This window comes from Bombus pyrosoma, linkage group LG7 (genome assembly GCF_014825855.1).
Source record: "Bombus pyrosoma isolate SC7728 linkage group LG7, ASM1482585v1, whole genome shotgun sequence".
Classification (NCBI taxonomy): Eukaryota; Metazoa; Arthropoda; class Insecta; order Hymenoptera; family Apidae; genus Bombus; species Bombus pyrosoma.
In genome coordinates this window covers 9717072-9732714 of record NC_057776.1, presented here as the reverse complement: position 1 = coordinate 9732714, position 15643 = coordinate 9717072, and the positions used below count along the sequence as shown (strand labels likewise).

At 27.9% G+C, this 15643-nt stretch overlaps 3 protein-coding genes across 16 annotated transcripts; 2 read left to right on the top strand and 1 right to left on the bottom strand.

The window, feature by feature from the left end:
* Positions 1-434: 434 nt before the first annotated feature.
* Positions 435-4453, top strand: LOC122569192 (dynein regulatory complex subunit 3-like). 7 transcript variants are annotated; one of them, XR_006317360.1, is made up of 10 exons: positions 436-720; positions 862-1145; positions 1215-1387; positions 1470-1627; positions 1718-1910; positions 1988-2195; positions 2268-2516; positions 2588-2664; positions 2745-2956; positions 4392-4453. XR_006317360.1 is itself a non-coding variant. In XM_043729827.1 (9 exons), exons 1-8 carry the CDS (start codon positions 606-608, stop codon positions 2638-2640), a joined length of 1503 nt encoding a protein of 500 aa, XP_043585762.1. In that variant the 5' UTR covers positions 435-605; the 3' UTR covers positions 2641-2664; positions 2798-2921. The 7 variants fall into 7 exon arrangements, 4 of the variants coding, with proteins under 4 accessions (XP_043585762.1, XP_043585760.1, XP_043585761.1 ...); XR_006317361.1 differs by having other exon boundaries at positions 436-786; positions 2798-2956; XR_006317359.1 differs by having other exon boundaries at positions 437-786.
* On the bottom strand, positions 2962-5407 carry LOC122569203 (enoyl-CoA delta isomerase 1, mitochondrial-like). 6 transcript variants are annotated; one of them, XM_043729868.1, is made up of 6 exons: positions 5384-5407; positions 4141-4264; positions 3806-4077; positions 3552-3730; positions 3345-3466; positions 2962-3277 (listed from the first exon to the last, which is right to left on the bottom strand). In XM_043729868.1, exons 2-6 carry the CDS (start codon positions 4238-4240, stop codon positions 3120-3122), a joined length of 831 nt encoding a protein of 276 aa, XP_043585803.1. In that variant the 5' UTR covers positions 4241-4264; positions 5384-5407; the 3' UTR covers positions 2962-3119. The 6 variants fall into 6 exon arrangements, with proteins under 6 accessions (XP_043585803.1, XP_043585802.1, XP_043585804.1 ...); XM_043729867.1 differs by lacking the exon at positions 5384-5407 and adding an exon at positions 5153-5279; XM_043729869.1 differs by lacking the exon at positions 5384-5407 and adding an exon at positions 5031-5187 and having other exon boundaries at positions 2962-3176.
* Positions 5256-15259, top strand: LOC122569183 (F-actin-uncapping protein LRRC16A). Of its 3 annotated transcripts, none has more exons than XM_043729800.1 (24): positions 5256-5397; positions 5645-5742; positions 5840-5890; positions 5972-6165; positions 6261-6438; positions 6511-6749; positions 6824-6918; positions 7056-7094; positions 7362-7549; positions 7654-7731; positions 7810-8143; positions 8219-8615; positions 8684-9002; positions 9066-9179; positions 9253-9458; positions 9564-9651; positions 9765-9989; positions 10124-10144; positions 10301-10442; positions 10518-10767; positions 10857-11641; positions 11722-11961; positions 12143-12207; positions 12489-15259. In XM_043729800.1, the coding sequence occupies exons 1-24, from the start codon at positions 5361-5363 to the stop codon at positions 12600-12602; spliced, it is 4497 nt and encodes a 1498-aa protein (XP_043585735.1). In that variant the 5' UTR covers positions 5256-5360; the 3' UTR covers positions 12603-15259. The 3 variants fall into 3 exon arrangements, with proteins under 3 accessions (XP_043585735.1, XP_043585734.1, XP_043585736.1); XM_043729799.1 differs by having other exon boundaries at positions 10100-10144; XM_043729801.1 differs by lacking the exon at positions 10124-10144.
* The last annotated feature ends 384 nt before the right edge of the window (positions 15260-15643 follow it).

Genomic DNA, 15643 nt, shown 5'->3' with positions numbered 1-15643 from the left:
CAAAATTATAGGGATCTTACGACTTATTTTAAATAACACAAACAATTTTTAATTAATAAATGTTTGTATTTAATTTATTAAATAAATGTTACTTAATTTAATAAATAAAATTTAACTTACATACATTAAATACTTTCAAGTTTTAAATTGAACTGTACACTTCATAATCAAACTTTAATAAAATCTCTCTCTCTCTCTCTCCTTCTCTTTCTAACTCTCTAAGTGATACTTTTTATCTCTTAAACTTTGGTCTGTAACTATTTATAAAAAATAATTGGAAATATTTGTACGACGTGACCAAGTAATAAATAATAAGGAATATAACTGTGATATAACCGGATTTAACAAAGTGTTGTCTTTAAAAGATAAATTTTGATAAAGTAGGTTTCTTCAGGTCGATAAAACAGGAAACTTCTTTGGTATGAAATTGACAGGGCATGGTTCTGAAGTTCGCCACAAAATTGATAAATCTTTGTTGCGCGGCAACCGCAAATGAAGGCTATATAAATTAAATCTTTTCGATACAAAGCAGTACATACATATGTATATGTACTCTGATAATTGTTCATTTAATTTTGTATAGGATATTTGTGAAATATCTAAAAATGATGATTGAGGAAGACGTTCCTACTATATTACAAGAGTTTGTGCAACCTCGTGTAATAAATCAAGATATGTTAATAAATTTGGTAATTGAACAAGGGCCAAAAGGAGAAGCTGGTAAACTTTTTTACGAAGATGGTATTAAATTAGATGAAATAGAAGAAATTCGGATTGAATTTCTTAGTATGTATTATACATAAATTTTAAACTTGCATTTAACTTGTTATACATACGTGTACTTGTTATTTTTTCTTCTAGATATTCTAAAACTTGATTATCTATGGGTAATGCCAAATCTAATGACATTAAAATTATCCAATAATATAATTGAGAAAATAGAAAACCTAAATGTGCTCGTTAATTTAAAAGAATTAGATCTTTCTTTCAATCGCATTAAAATAATGGAGAATTTAAACAATTTAACAAAACTAGAAATATTGCTTCTATTTAATAATGAAATTCGTGAGATAGAAAATATAGATGAGTTACGTCATCTTACGATTTTTAGTATTGGTAATAATATTATAACGGATACAAAACATGTATGTAATGTGCAAAATATACGTGGATATTAAATATTTTATATTTTTTACATTTGTATTATTATTTAGGTACTATATTTGAGAAAATTTAAAAAGTTACGTAGTTTGAATATGAGTGGAAATCCATGCACTAAAGAAGATGGATATTTGCATTATGTATTTGCATTCTTACCACAATTAATTTACTATGAATACAAAATGATAACTAATGAACAAAGGAAAGATGCTATAGAAAAACATTAGTAATTATAAAATATCCATAAAATAGATATATAAAAAACAATATATATATTTATTTTAAAATATTTATATTTTATAATTTAGTAGGACTTTAAATACTTTAGAAGAAACAGAAATGAAAGAAAAAGAAGAATTGGATGCCCAGCAAGAATATGAAAAGAAATTAGCTATCCTCACTGCTGCATACGTAGAACATCTTGATGGGGATTATCTCTTTCATCAAATGTTTGAAAATGACAAAGGTTTATCAATTTATTTATACACACAATAATTATTATTTACTTCTTCATGCACTTCCACATAAAAATTTATTAAATGCATTTTATGTATAGAAGGAAAGGATTTATCTATGGTAACTGATGATACACAAAATGCATATGAAGAATATAAGAAAAATTTTACTGCTATATGCGAAGAGTTTTATGAGATAGGTTTGAAAGAACATAATAAGCGAATGAATGAAATAAATCTTTACAATATTGCTGTAAATGAAGGTAAAACTATTTCAGAAAATCAAGGTAGAATGTGAGTGATATATATACATGAGCATCAAATACAAAATATACAAAATTGATAGTAATTTGTACTATTTCAAATTATAGGATTGTAAATGAAGTCTTGCGCAGGAAAACTGATGCTTTAGCAACTGTTAAACAATTATTAAAAAAATTAGTTGGAGATGTAGATACTGCTACATTAGAAAATGTAACTGAAATAGCACAACAATATTCTGAAGAACTTAGTGATATGGTAACTGATGCATGGACAAGATTAATGTCCATTGAAGTAGATCTGCATGAACAAATGGAGGTATATTTTAATTATTATGAGTTATGTATAGGAAAGTTAAATTGAAAATAATATTAAACTTATTTAATAAAGGATATAAATGAAGTATTTAGGATCAACATTTCTGATATGGTGGATTCTTTTCTAACAACTGCACGAGGATATTTTTCACAATTACGTAATTGTGAAGCAGAATATAATGACACTATTAACGGATTAATTCTGTATTTCCTTAGTGGTATTGGAGATGATGCAAAAATGCCACGTCATTTATTAAATCTATGTGAAGATAAAGACATGTTAAATTACAATCTTAATAATTCTCATGAAAGGCATTTGCAAGTATGTACGTGTATCTATGTATATTTTTGTTGTTTGTACTTCAAAAACTAATATGAATTTTTTAATTACAGATAATAGATGTTCGCGAAGATATCATGATAAATCGATTAAAAAATTGGATTGAAGAATACAGTGAACGGCTAATAAGGCGAGTTCCTTCGTTTTTTTAGATATTTCCATATCTTTTTGAAGCTTAATTTTCGAAAATCTCTTATTTTGCTTTAATAGACATGAGAGTGAAAGAAGTAGTCAACAAATATTAGAAATATCACATTTTGCAGATTCTCAACAACAAGAATTTCTGCAAGTATTGCAACAATTAAATTTAAATGTTGATGATTCAGAAATTATATTAGCACTTGATGAATGACTTGATAAAATGATGCATGATCATTCAGAAGTTATATTATAAACCTATTACTTTGGAAATTAATATAGAAGTAAGTATTTTTGCTGAACTGTATATATTTATTAAACAATATAGTATATCTCTTAATACACGAATATATTCTCGTATAAAATATTTTATTTCTATAAAAATCGTATGAAAACATTTAATCTTTAACGTGATAGTTTAAAATACGACACTTCGATTAAAGTTTCTTATTTTTTCTTCAAAGCTTCCATATATAATTTTAGGCCAGTTTGTACTTCTGGTAACTGAATAAGTGTTAAAAATTGATTTAGATCCATATGTTTGTTTACTTTTAACCATAATGAATTACGTTTCCTTAACTCCATTTTTATTGCTCTAGCTCTGACTTTATAAATATTTTATATGATAAATATTAAGCATACTTATTTTAATTAAATAAATATTGTACTTACAGGGTATGTGTTTAAAAGATTCAATATAATTTTGACACTTTTGGATTGCATTAGCTTTATCAGAAGCTAATTCATCTACAATTCCAATTTCTAATGCTTCCTTTGGATGAAATAGGGTTCCTCTATGAAATCAATAGTTTTCAATTAATTATAGATATTACTAAATGGGACAAATGTTTTGTTATACATTCATTAACAATAAATTACTTTAAAAGTGCTAATTCAGCTCTTCTATGTCCTAATATGTCAATATATATATTTCTAAACCATTCTGGAGCAATAATTCCTAATTGTGCTTCATTTAATCCTATAGTATGTTTTCCTTCAACTAAAACTCTATATTCACAAGATATTGCTAAAAGACATCCTCCAGCAGGGCTGGCACCCTTTATAAATAAAGTAACAAATATATATATATATTTCTCAGAAAATAATTATACTAATAATATTTATAATAATACATTAATTGCAGCAGCTATTGGTATTTCCAAATTATATAAAGTTAACCATGTGTCTTGCAATGTTTGCCAATATTCAGTTAGCTGTTCTTCAGTCCGATTATACATTTCGTTTATATCAAGGCCTGCTGAAAATATATTTGATAATGACGATGTTAATATAACACCTTGACATTTTTCTTGTTGTACATCCATTAAGGACATTTTTAAAGCATTTAATAACTCTTTGTTTAAATTGTTTACAGGTGAACGTGCCATAGATATTGTAGCAATACCTGTTAGAGAAAAATATTCTTGAATAAAAACATAACTTATAAAAATTAGGATTCTGATATTACCTGTATCATTTTTTGAAATTTCAACTAATTTTGAATTTGTGGCATAAGTTTGGTGTAAAGGAATTCGTATTTTTTTCAAAATTTTTTTTATAGCAAACATGTTTAATCAGATGTGGATTAAATCCTGAAATTATATAACATAAAATATTATTTATTTATACACAAATATTATTATTCACCTTAATTATTTATTGCACACTTAACAATTATTTTCGTATATTATTAAAACTAACTTAAGTAACTTATTAAAGATATCCCAAATAGTAGAAGAAAGAAGGAAGAGAGAAACAGAAGAGAGGAGGAAAAGGATAAGGGAATCCAAGTACAACAGGTACTACAGGAACATAACCAAAGAGGAGATGCCAAAGTACTTGGAAAGGAGGATGAAGTGGAAGGACAGAATAATCATAGCCAGATTCAGGTGTGGAAACGAAACCAAAGCGAAAGAACATTGGAAAGAGGAGGAAGAAAGAAGGTGCAGATTATGTGGAGGGGAAGAAGAGGACCTGAGACATGTACTAAAAGAATGTGAAATAACAGGAGGAGCAAAGGAAATAGAAAAAATATTAAATGGGACTGGGGAAGGACTAATGGACCTGAGAGCGATAATAGAGAAAAGAAGGGTAAAGGCAATACAAGAAGGGGTGGAAGGACAGGAAGGTAGCACAGCAAGGAGGCAAAAAGACCAAAGTGGCAATAGTGTGTAGGCTAAGTTGCAATAAATCGTAGGCATAAGTGGAAATAGATTATAAGCATTAGTGTTAGATTAGAGATAAGAAGGCGATTAGTGCAATAAAGNAGCTGTAAAGAAAGTTGAAAGTTCGTCCAAAGCCGAGAGGCACGGACTAAATAAAAATAATAAATAATAATATTAAAGATATCTCAATTACCTATTCTGTACAATTTACATACATTAATTATCACCTAAATTAGTTGTTTTATTATACAGAACATAACGTTATAGTAAATGGTAAGAGTAAAAAATATAGTAAAAGAATTTAAATAAACACACTTGTAAGAATGGAACGGAACGGAGTGGAACAGAATGGATCGCGGGCAGGTGCTAATATGGCGGCTATTCAGCTTTATAGTTTCGTGACATCGCCCTTTATCTTAACATTTTTTTAAGCAAGATAGAAAACCGATTGGTCACCGTGTGACGAAAAAAACAATGTCTTAAATGGATTCGTTGATGTTTGAAAAATAAGCCAATTAACAAAATGTCAACTAGATCGCAACTTACGAAAGATTTAAATGGTTTGTCTTCTACTGAATGTTTACGTTCGTATTATGGAACTGTCATACATAAAAAAAATATATTTCTTGTTCAAATAGTTATTGTTAAAACATGTTTATAGAAGTTTCATTAGTCCTCATTTTATTTCACAAAAATACAAATTGGATTATAATACAATTTTTTTAAACCTTTTCCTTAATTTCGTATATTTTACAAAATTGCCATTAGTTTAATTATCATTTTTCATAAATTATTCATTATTTGTAGAATCGGTGAAAGCATTATTAGGTAAGCATGTGAAAATATTATTAAAGAATGTTGTAAAATTGGAAACAAAACAAGATAAACAGGAAAATCGTGTTCTGGTAAGTAATATCTGTAGTATTACAATATTATAATGTATAATAAATTTGAAGTTATTTAGATTTAAAGTGATTCAAAATTAAATATTTCTGATTTAAGGTTTTTTCACCATGCCGTTTGTTTCTCTTAACGGCCAAAGTGCCCACAAGAGTAAGATAATATGATTATTTTGTTTTTACAAATAAAATTATATGATTATTTTAATAATTATGTTTAAAATTTCTTTTACAGATCGACTGCCATTTTCATTATTTAGAAATAACATCTATAGAATCGAAAAGAGCAAACCAATTATCTTTAAGTGTTGGGGAAAGATATTACAATTTTACTACTACTGGAGCAGGTGCAGATACTACAGAAGTAGATGCAATGATTGAGGCCTTACATACTGCAATTCGAAATATCTTTCCCACTGTACCATTGAAGTATGTGTTTATTACCTTATATATATAAATTTATATTTATTTTAATTATTATAATATTAGAATAACTAATATTAAAATTATAATTTTTATTATAGTTATATTATAAGAAAAATAGAAGTAATACCAGCTAGTAGACTGCAGAGTATAAGAGGTAGTGAATTAGCTAGAAGTACAGAAGCAACAAGACATACTGGACCTTGTGGGGGGTTTTCAACCCAATATGCATGTATGTGTGATTTACATGGTGTACCATATAGAGAAGAAGTAGCCTGGGTAACTTGTTAAAGTATATGAAAATGTCCTACTATTATTATTGAACATTTTTCAAGACAATTATATTTATAGGATGTTGATACAATATACCTCTCTCATGATACAAGAGAGCTAAATTTAAGAGATTTTGATCATTTGGATCAAAAAGATCTGGTGCCAATCATTTCTGCGTTGGAATATAATACTTGGTTTACAAAATTAAGGGCATCTCATCTTAAACTAAGTCACGAGCCTTTGGAGAGATTGTTACATGTTATGCGTAGATCCCTTTCCATTCAGGAACTTTATCTAGATAATCTTGGAATAAAATGGTAAAGCTAAAATAAATGCATAATTACGATACAATTAATTTTAATAAATAAATTTAAAATGTGATTTTTTTTAGGGATTTTGCGCACAAATTATCGTTAGCTCTAATTTCTAATGCTAATACAATGTTACAGACTATTGATCTATCATATAATACCATTGAAGATAAAGGTAAGTATTAATTATAAAGACTTTTATGTAGGATGTTATTCCTTAGTAGATCCATTTTTTGTGGTTTCCATTCTTCTTTTTTTACTCACTTTTTAAGTATGTTCTTAAAGTATCCCTATACAAATTTCTTTTTATAGGAGCCTCTAGCTTGTGTGGGATAATAGCCAAATTGCAAGGTGTGCAAATAACCATTAATGTTATTTAAGTTTATCCTTATCCTTTTATGTTTAGAAATAATCCTCCATTTTTAATTTTACTCTTTTCCATGAAAAAAAGATGATTGTTACAGTGTATATTTAATTGTTTAACTTACATGATGTGTACTTACATATACTTAATAAATAGTATTGCACATTGCTATGCTTAATTTAACCATTAATTATTAATGTTAATTAATATATGTGTCTACTAATAATATTACTTATAATAATATTATTTTTAAGGAGGCGCACATTTAAGCGGACCTATTGGAAAATTACCCAAAGGTTTACAGAAATTAAATTTGGCACATTGTGGACTAACTGGAAAAGGAATAAGTCAAATTGCACATGCACTAAGTTTAAATAGAAGCATGCCAACTAGTTTGCAATATTTAAATCTTTCAGAAAACTCTTTAAAAGATGATATCAATGTAAGTTGTTTCTAAATATTATTCCAAAATTTAATATAATAAATGGTTATACTAATATTATAATAGTAGGAAATGCGATTAATATAATTATTACATATTTACAGAATTTATGTAATTTTTTGGCACAACCTAATAGTCTAACTCATTTAGATCTAAGTGGTACAGATACAACATTAGAATGTGTAAGTATATTTTAGTTTTCTATACGTAAAACTCATGTAAGAGCAAATAAGCTCATATTTCACATTTACTTTATCTAGTTGTTTGGTGCTTTACTACGGGGTTGTGCAACTAATCTAGTCCATTTAAATGTTGCTCGTAACTCCTTTTCAAGTAAAAAGACCAAAGAAATACCTCCCAGCTTTAAACAGTTCTTTACTGCTACACTCTCATTAAAGTACTTAAATATATCTTGTTGTAAATTGCCGCTAGAGGCATTGAAACATTTGTTACTTGGTTTGGCATGCAATGAAAGTACAGTTGGTTTAGAACTTGATATGAGTGGAAACAATTTGGGCTCTATGGGTGCTCATGTATTGGAATCATGCATTCATGGCGTACGTTGCATAGCATCACTGGATATATCAGATAGTAGTAAGTACAGTATAATATAAATAAATTATTTGCTTTAATATTTGGATTCTATATCTTGTAAATGTCTTTTCACAGATATGGATGTTGATTTAGCACAAGTAATAACTGCTATAGGAAAAAACAAGTCGATCAAACAATTATATATGGGTCGCAATACTGTTAGTATGAAAAGCAAACATATTGCTGTTGTAATGGATGCCCTTGTGCAAATGCTTCAAGAAGATGATTGCGTTTTGCAAGCATTACATTTACCAGATTCTCGACTAAAATCTGATCTCTATAATCTTATCAATGCCCTTGGTAGTAACACATGTCTTCATACTTTAGATATTAGTGGTAATCAGATTGGAGATCCTGGTGCCAGATTATTAGCAAAGGCATTACAAATTAATAATCATTTGAGAACTATTATTTATGATAAAAATAATATTACTCTTCAAGGTTATGCTGATATTGTTCACGCTTTAGAAAAGTACGCAATCTTTCATATTAATAATGAATATGTTAATATATTTTCTAATATGTGACATCCTTTTACAGGAATTGTAGCGTAAGACATATGCCATTTCCAATTTATGATTTGCAACCTTGTATGAAAACTTCAGCTGAAAAAACGGAGCAATTAGCTAAAAAAATCCAGGACTTGTTACAAAGAAACGTTACTCCTTGTAAATATAGTCATGGACAAGCATTCAGATTGCAACAAGGATTTTTGTTAAGCTCCACACAACAAATGGTTGATAGATTGGTTGTACAGACGCAAGACACTATTAAAGCTATTGCTGCGGAAAGCTGTGATGCTAATAATGACATTAATTATGCAACTGGACTCATACAAGATGCAGATAATTCAAAACAGGTATAAAATACCGAATAATAAATACATTTTGAATAAATCTGTATGCAAATGATATTTTTGTAGCTTTTACCAAGATTACACGAAGTTCTTCAACGACGAGATGAAAATAATCCAATAGAACTAAAATTACACGAAATGGCAAATGAATTGCATAAAGTTGTAACCATATATTTACAGGTATTTTATTATCAAATATATATTATTCTTACATTAAACATAATACGTTTCAATTATTAAAATTTAAATACAGGATTCCTTAGATGCTATGATAAAGTGTGCAAATGAACAGTGTCCTACGATACTTTCGCAAACGGTAATTAGAGGCGATGAAAGTGAATCAGTTGCAGTGGAAGATGATCTACGAAGTAGTTGCAAAGAAAAAAATCAAATTAGTAGTGAATTCATACATACCACTATCACAGAGCAAGCTGGGGCGGATATAGTCAATAGAGTCAAGTATGGATTATAATTACTTATTCGTTTTGACTTTAATATATATCTGTCAAATAATCACTAACTTATCTCATTGCTTGTAATTATCTATTACTAATATTTTTATAGTGAATTAAATTTGGCAGTTGCTGCACATGTATCCGACAGAATAACAGATGAAGTAATTGAATCATTGTCAAGAAGCTATAAAAACTTAGTATGTATAATATACTTCACTATGTGTTAAATACATGCTAAAAGGTATTATACTAAAAGTTTAGTATTAAAATCTTTTAATTTTGATATTGATGTTCATATTTATATTTTCAGATTGGTGACTGTGATAGTAGAACAAGAAGCAGTACGCCTGATGTATTGCGGCCTAGTGCTGGTTCAATGAGTAGTGGAAGTGTTATAGGAGTTACAAGTACTGTAGGTGTATCTACAGCATTACCAGTTGGTAGAACCAGTATTGCCTCGGAAGAAGATTGTCCACCAGAAACTTATTCACTTGTGAATTCTATCGGTCAATGTTCCAGTGATCAATCTCCAATGGTAAAAAACGCAATTTTTTTATTTATGTATATATTATATATATTATATATGCATTACATATAATATATATAATATATATTAGAATAAACTTTGCTACATAATAATTTTAGTATAAAACTTCCATGTCTGTCCAGAAATTGGATTATTTAAATCTTGTAAGTAAAGTATATACATATTTAAAAATATATTATTTGTTGGTTGACTTTTGTATAGCAAATCTTTTGTAGTACATAATAATGAATTAACATATTACAATTATTGTAAAAAATTAAAATACATATTAATGATATTAATTATTATTCTTTATGTAGGCTACGCCACATTTATCAAATAAACGAAAAAGTTTACATGGAAGGAAATTGCGGCCGAAATCTGTAGTCGATTCTGTGGAAGGTCTTTCAGCTGATGACATTCCAGATCTGTTACCATCCTTACCAAAAAGTCAAGCAGAAGGTTAATTTTTTTTTAATATAAAAAAATGTTATAGTTGATATATTTATTATTTCTGATATCAACATATTCTTTCAGCTATTTCAGAGACAGAACATTCTTTAACAGAATCACTAGATTCTGTTTCTGAATTACCCAATACTGTAGGACAGCAACTGCAACATTTAGTAAAATCTAGACCACGTAGAACAAAAACTAGAGCACCTACAAGACCAATGCTGAGACCAGATCAACCAGTGGATGGTCTTGCTCTTGGAGAAGGCCTCGATGTATTTTTCAGACCAACTACACCAACAACACCTCTTATATCCCCTACAAGTGATGACAGGTATTATTTTTAAAACTGTAATTCATTAATTTAAAAACTGTAATTTTATGGAAATTATGTACATTACACTTCTTTTTATTTTGCTGTAGCTCTTTGCATACTTTTCCAACGGATGGTAGTCCAAATTTATCTCTTACGAGTCATAAAAGTATTCCACCTGAGACGGATAAAAAACCTGGCTGTAGCTCTCCAATGTTAAAAACACTTCTTGAGCCTGCCCCGCGATCACGATCTAGCGATAATTTAGAAAAATTTTCTCCTCTTGTTGGCAGAAGATCTCAAGGTGATTCGCCGTTAACTGCATCTCCATTAACTCGGCGAAATACAACAGACAATGCGCAAAATCATGAAAGAATTCTTACAAAATCTGATAGCAACAAAGATACAAGTAATAATGTATGTATTAATTGTGTCGGTAATACCGCTGATACATCTAAACGTAGTACATTACCCATTATTGGTTCTGGTACAAGTACACGCAGTTTACGAGATTCGGATGAAAATAGCAAGGTATTACAACAAACAACTGCTACAAATTCCTCGGATAAAGATGCAACGGCTGTTCCTAAAGATTACGAAACCAGGAAAAGTTTAACAAAAAAATCTGCGGTAGATACAGATAAGAATGCAAATCAACCTTTACCTTCTCTTAAATTAAGATCGACAGGTTTTGATCTTCGTAGCCCAACAAATGGTAGCAGTACAAAAAGTAATTCGGAAGCATCGAAATCTCCAGTGTTAAGGTCTCTAACCAAAGGAAATAGTTCACTTACAGATGGAAAAAGCAATGGTGCTCTTTCCAAGACTAAACCTGTTCCGCCTATAACAGCTCCTAAACCAAGACCCTGGAGTATGGCTACTGATAGAAAATCTGGTATAAAAAAAAAAGCAAATTATTTAATAATAAAATTCTTAGCTTATATAATAATATATATTATGTGTTTAATGTTTTAGGAGAATTTAATTTATTAAGCGATGGTTCTAGTCCAAATACTTCAGCTGGAAATACACCTGATTCTGGAGATGCACTTGATGAATCAACGGATAGCGGTGTAAGTGGTCCTGCTTCATTACCGCCGACGTTATCAGCAAGTAGTACTGCTAGTTCTTTAAGCAATGCCAGTGTAGAGAAAAGGTCAGTGAGGGAATTGGCAGCTAGTTTAAACAAAAGTAAAACTGAAAGGAAAGAGAACGGTAAGAAGCAAAAATACGTTTTTCTATTGCATGTTCAATGTATCTAGTAACATCTTAAACACCATTCGCGATTCACGCATAATTTTTAATTAATTATTAATTCCTTGTTAATTCCAAGTACATTGCGAATATGCATGTTGTATCCTTTAATTAAGAAGCCTTGCTGTATATATTATTTTAGAGCATACCGCACCTGCAGCATGGAGGTCGGTGCTTCAACGTTCTATCAACCAACCAGATGTCAAGGTACCTTATGTAATGTTTGTTTTTTTTTCTTTTTTTTCTCATTTTTTAAATCATTTAATACAATTTTTAAAAGTGTGCAGCGTCCTAAACCCCTTTATGATAGCTTGAAAAAATTGTTTTGCGCTTGAAATCCATTAACGTGATTTTATATTTTTACTTTTTTTAATACAGTTTATTTGTCTTAGCATTACACAAAAACATTATTAAAAAATTATAAAAATACTTTGAAGTATCATATTGGGTTAAATATAATTTTATATATACGATCGTTATATTTTTAGGTAACGGAAGTGCCGAAAACGGTTGAAGAAAATCGTATAAGTTTTAAACTTCGACGTACTTCATTTTTACGTGACTCAAATTTCAATTACAATAATGACGTAGTTGACGTTTGATCGTGACTTAATACAGTAATAATTTACAAATTAATGTCAATGACTGGATACTTATTAAGATATCTTTCATCAAAGTATTTTATATTGGGCACAAAAATCTACGATGTGACACGTTTGTGCTTGTGCCATATGAAGTCAAATGCAAAAACAAGTGTGCTAATTCAATATTTAGAGACAGGGTACTGGGGTCTCTATAGAAAGTACCAATTTATTATTAAGGTGGCATTACAAATTTTATAGTTTTTTATAGAACTGTAATTTTAATGCAGTTTATCTTAATTTAGAAGTAAGTATTTGTATTTAATGTACTAAAATCATTTAATATTTTCAATGCAATAAGTTAAAACACTTACTTCCACAAAGAACATACTAAATGCTTCTACATTCCTCCAGATTTTTAGAAAGAAATCAGTTTGATATTGTCAATGATATTATTTGGAAGATGAGCCATGTTATGTTTGTTTTAACATTTAAATATTTATATATTGTTTGTCTGTATATTTAAACTGATAGACTTTAATATAGATCATAAATTACATGATTTTAATTATTTTAAGTGTACAACTGCTGATCTGTTACCAAAAAATAAGCACAATATATTCTTATCGACATAAAACAATATTTCTTCCTATTATTTAATCAATGTCGCGTTGTCTTCCGAAATCAGTTTTTGTAATTTCATAATAGATATTTTGATTTGTTTCTTATGCAACCAGTTATAACAAAACTGTGATCGTTAAAAAAAACGGTTTTATTTAGGTCAAGTCAATAATTGTTTACAATATTTTATAATTGTTTCCATACAGCTTGTATTAAGTTATGTTACTTTTTATTTAACATTTCTTAAATACAATCGGAATTGATAAGTGCACAAAGCGAGATTCAAGAACCATAAAATGTATGAAGTGTGCCATATAACATAACATAAAATAATAAATGCTTTGTTTTCCATATAATAAGGACAAAATTAAAAGATTTTTATATAAAAGATATGATACTGTCCATGACTATCATTGATTTATAAAAATTTAGTAACAAAATATATAAACATTATGTAATGCATATATAACATATATATGATGTGCGTAAATGGAAAAAAAGAAAATAAACTAAACTGTCAACTAAATTAATTAGAAAAGAGATATTGCAGACTATTATTATATTTCAAGAATTCTTTTGCGATATTTGTAAGTTGTATTCGCTATTTTATACCTTGTTGAAGATATATTGTGATTAAGAATAATTTAGTAAAATCTTTCTGCTATATGCATCCTCTTATAAAGGAACAGCTTTTTTACAAACAATTTTTTTGTATGATGTAAAAATGTATCGCAAAATACGAACACCTAACATAAAATTCAATTTACATAAATATATTAAAAGCTAGTTTTTGAATAGCAAAAGACTTCTGTACATATATATGTAAAAAAGTTACATATAGGTAAATTAGCCATAACTATAGTTACAGTTCTTATAGATAAATAAATATTCGAATATCTATTTGATATTGGGTTTATGTACTAATAACTGGGACTAATGAAATATGTAAGTCCTTTTGGATACAGGTATATATTTAACAACATACATCATATAACAATATTAGATGTTTAACTGGAAATATTCTTTTTCAGGCATAATTAAATCAATTGTGAAATGTTGTATTCTAACAAACACATTCTACTTTAATATTCGCATTTAAAATCATATATATGATATAGATTGGACATAAAATTTTTAAATCATTTAATTAAAAACTTTTTTTATCAGGTGATTATTTACTCTAAATCTTGCTATATGTAAATTAAATTCATGAAGTATTTATCAAATCATACATTTCGTCAAATCAATGTAAAAGATTTTCAAATAATATAAAACAAATCAGTATCATAAAAGGTAGCTAATCATAATGTTACTTAATAATTTTTTTCACTGTCAATAATGTTCACTAATAAAATTGTAATTTAGTTATTTCCATAATAAAATAGTATTTGTAAACATGTATGTACTTGTACTTTTGCATAAGTGCATACAATTAACAATTTGTATACATATTACATTGCAGGTGATTTTTTGTATAAAGATACAGATAAATTAATTATGTACTTATGAGCAAAAAATATTACATTGGACTCTATAAATGTAACGTAAGAGTTAAAATTTAAACAACTGTGCCAAAAAGGGAATTATGTTGTATGTATGATTAACAAAATTTGTTTAATTTCTAAAATCTTTATCTCTTCTTTAGAAATGAAAAAACAAATATAATTTTTCTATATCATACTAATTATTACTTTACATGCTAAAAGAAATCACCTGTAATAAACCATATTTTAGTGTGTAAATATATTAAATACAATTACTATATATATTATGTACTAATGAGTGAGTGATATAATATTCACTCTATCGCACAATCACATGATGCGTGCGGAGAAAATCAGACGACATACACACACATTCTTTCTTCATTACATTCCTGTATTTACATTTACACATGTATACATATGTTGCGATGAAGCACGTTTCAAAATCTGCTATTAATTTTATTATATATGTATTATTACCCAATAAATATCAGTATTTGCAGGTTTCGATACGTTGCTTATTAATCATGCAATATAATTTACTAATAAATAAAGACTCCTATTACATATGCAGCATTAATTGTTTTTCTTATTTTATACACTAGCAATTTTGTATATTTAAATAATTTTCATTGCTGATTTTGGAAAAATATAAAATCTATTTGCTATAATAATAAAATTGTATTGTTGTTACTTCAATAGGTTTTTATAATAAAGTTTAATATGGTATTCATTGATACAATTATGTATTATTATACGTTCACAATATGTTTTAATGAAATAATTTGGCGATGGTATAGTATGTAGTTATACAATTATATTTTTAAATATTGATGATGATATATAAAATATATATGCAAGAAAAGACAAAATAGTTTTATATATGTATTGTTTACAACATTAAGCATTAAGCTATTAAAAGTATATGTGATATTTATTGAAATAAACATCAAAAGA

Coding starts and splice junctions, on each gene's coding strand:
- LOC122569192 (XM_043729824.1), top strand. CDS start 606: ATGATGATTGAGGAAGACGTTCCTACTATATTACAAGAGTTTGTGCAA. Junction 1,146..1,214: donor TTATAACGGATACAAAACAT/GTATGTAATGTG, acceptor ATTATTATTTAG/GTACTATATTTGAGAAAATT. Junction 2,196..2,267: donor ATCTGCATGAACAAATGGAG/GTATATTTTAAT, acceptor TATTTAATAAAG/GATATAAATGAAGTATTTAG.
- LOC122569203 (XM_043729868.1), bottom strand. CDS start 4,240: ATGTTTGCTATAAAAAAAATTTTGAAAAAAATACGAATTCCTTTACAC. Junction 3,731..3,805: donor CAATAGCTGCTGCAATTAAT/GTATTATTATAA, acceptor TTATTTATAAAG/GGTGCCAGCCCTGCTGGAGG. Junction 3,467..3,551: donor GCTGAATTAGCACTTTTAAA/GTAATTTATTGT, acceptor TTGATTTCATAG/AGGAACCCTATTTCATCCAA.
- LOC122569183 (XM_043729799.1), top strand. CDS start 5,361: ATGTCAACTAGATCGCAACTTACGAAAGATTTAAATG. Junction 6,919..7,055: donor TAATACCATTGAAGATAAAG/GTAAGTATTAAT, acceptor TTCTTTTTATAG/GAGCCTCTAGCTTGTGTGGG. Junction 9,990..10,099: donor CCAGTGATCAATCTCCAATG/GTAAAAAACGCA, acceptor TAATAATTTTAG/TATAAAACTTCCATGTCTGT.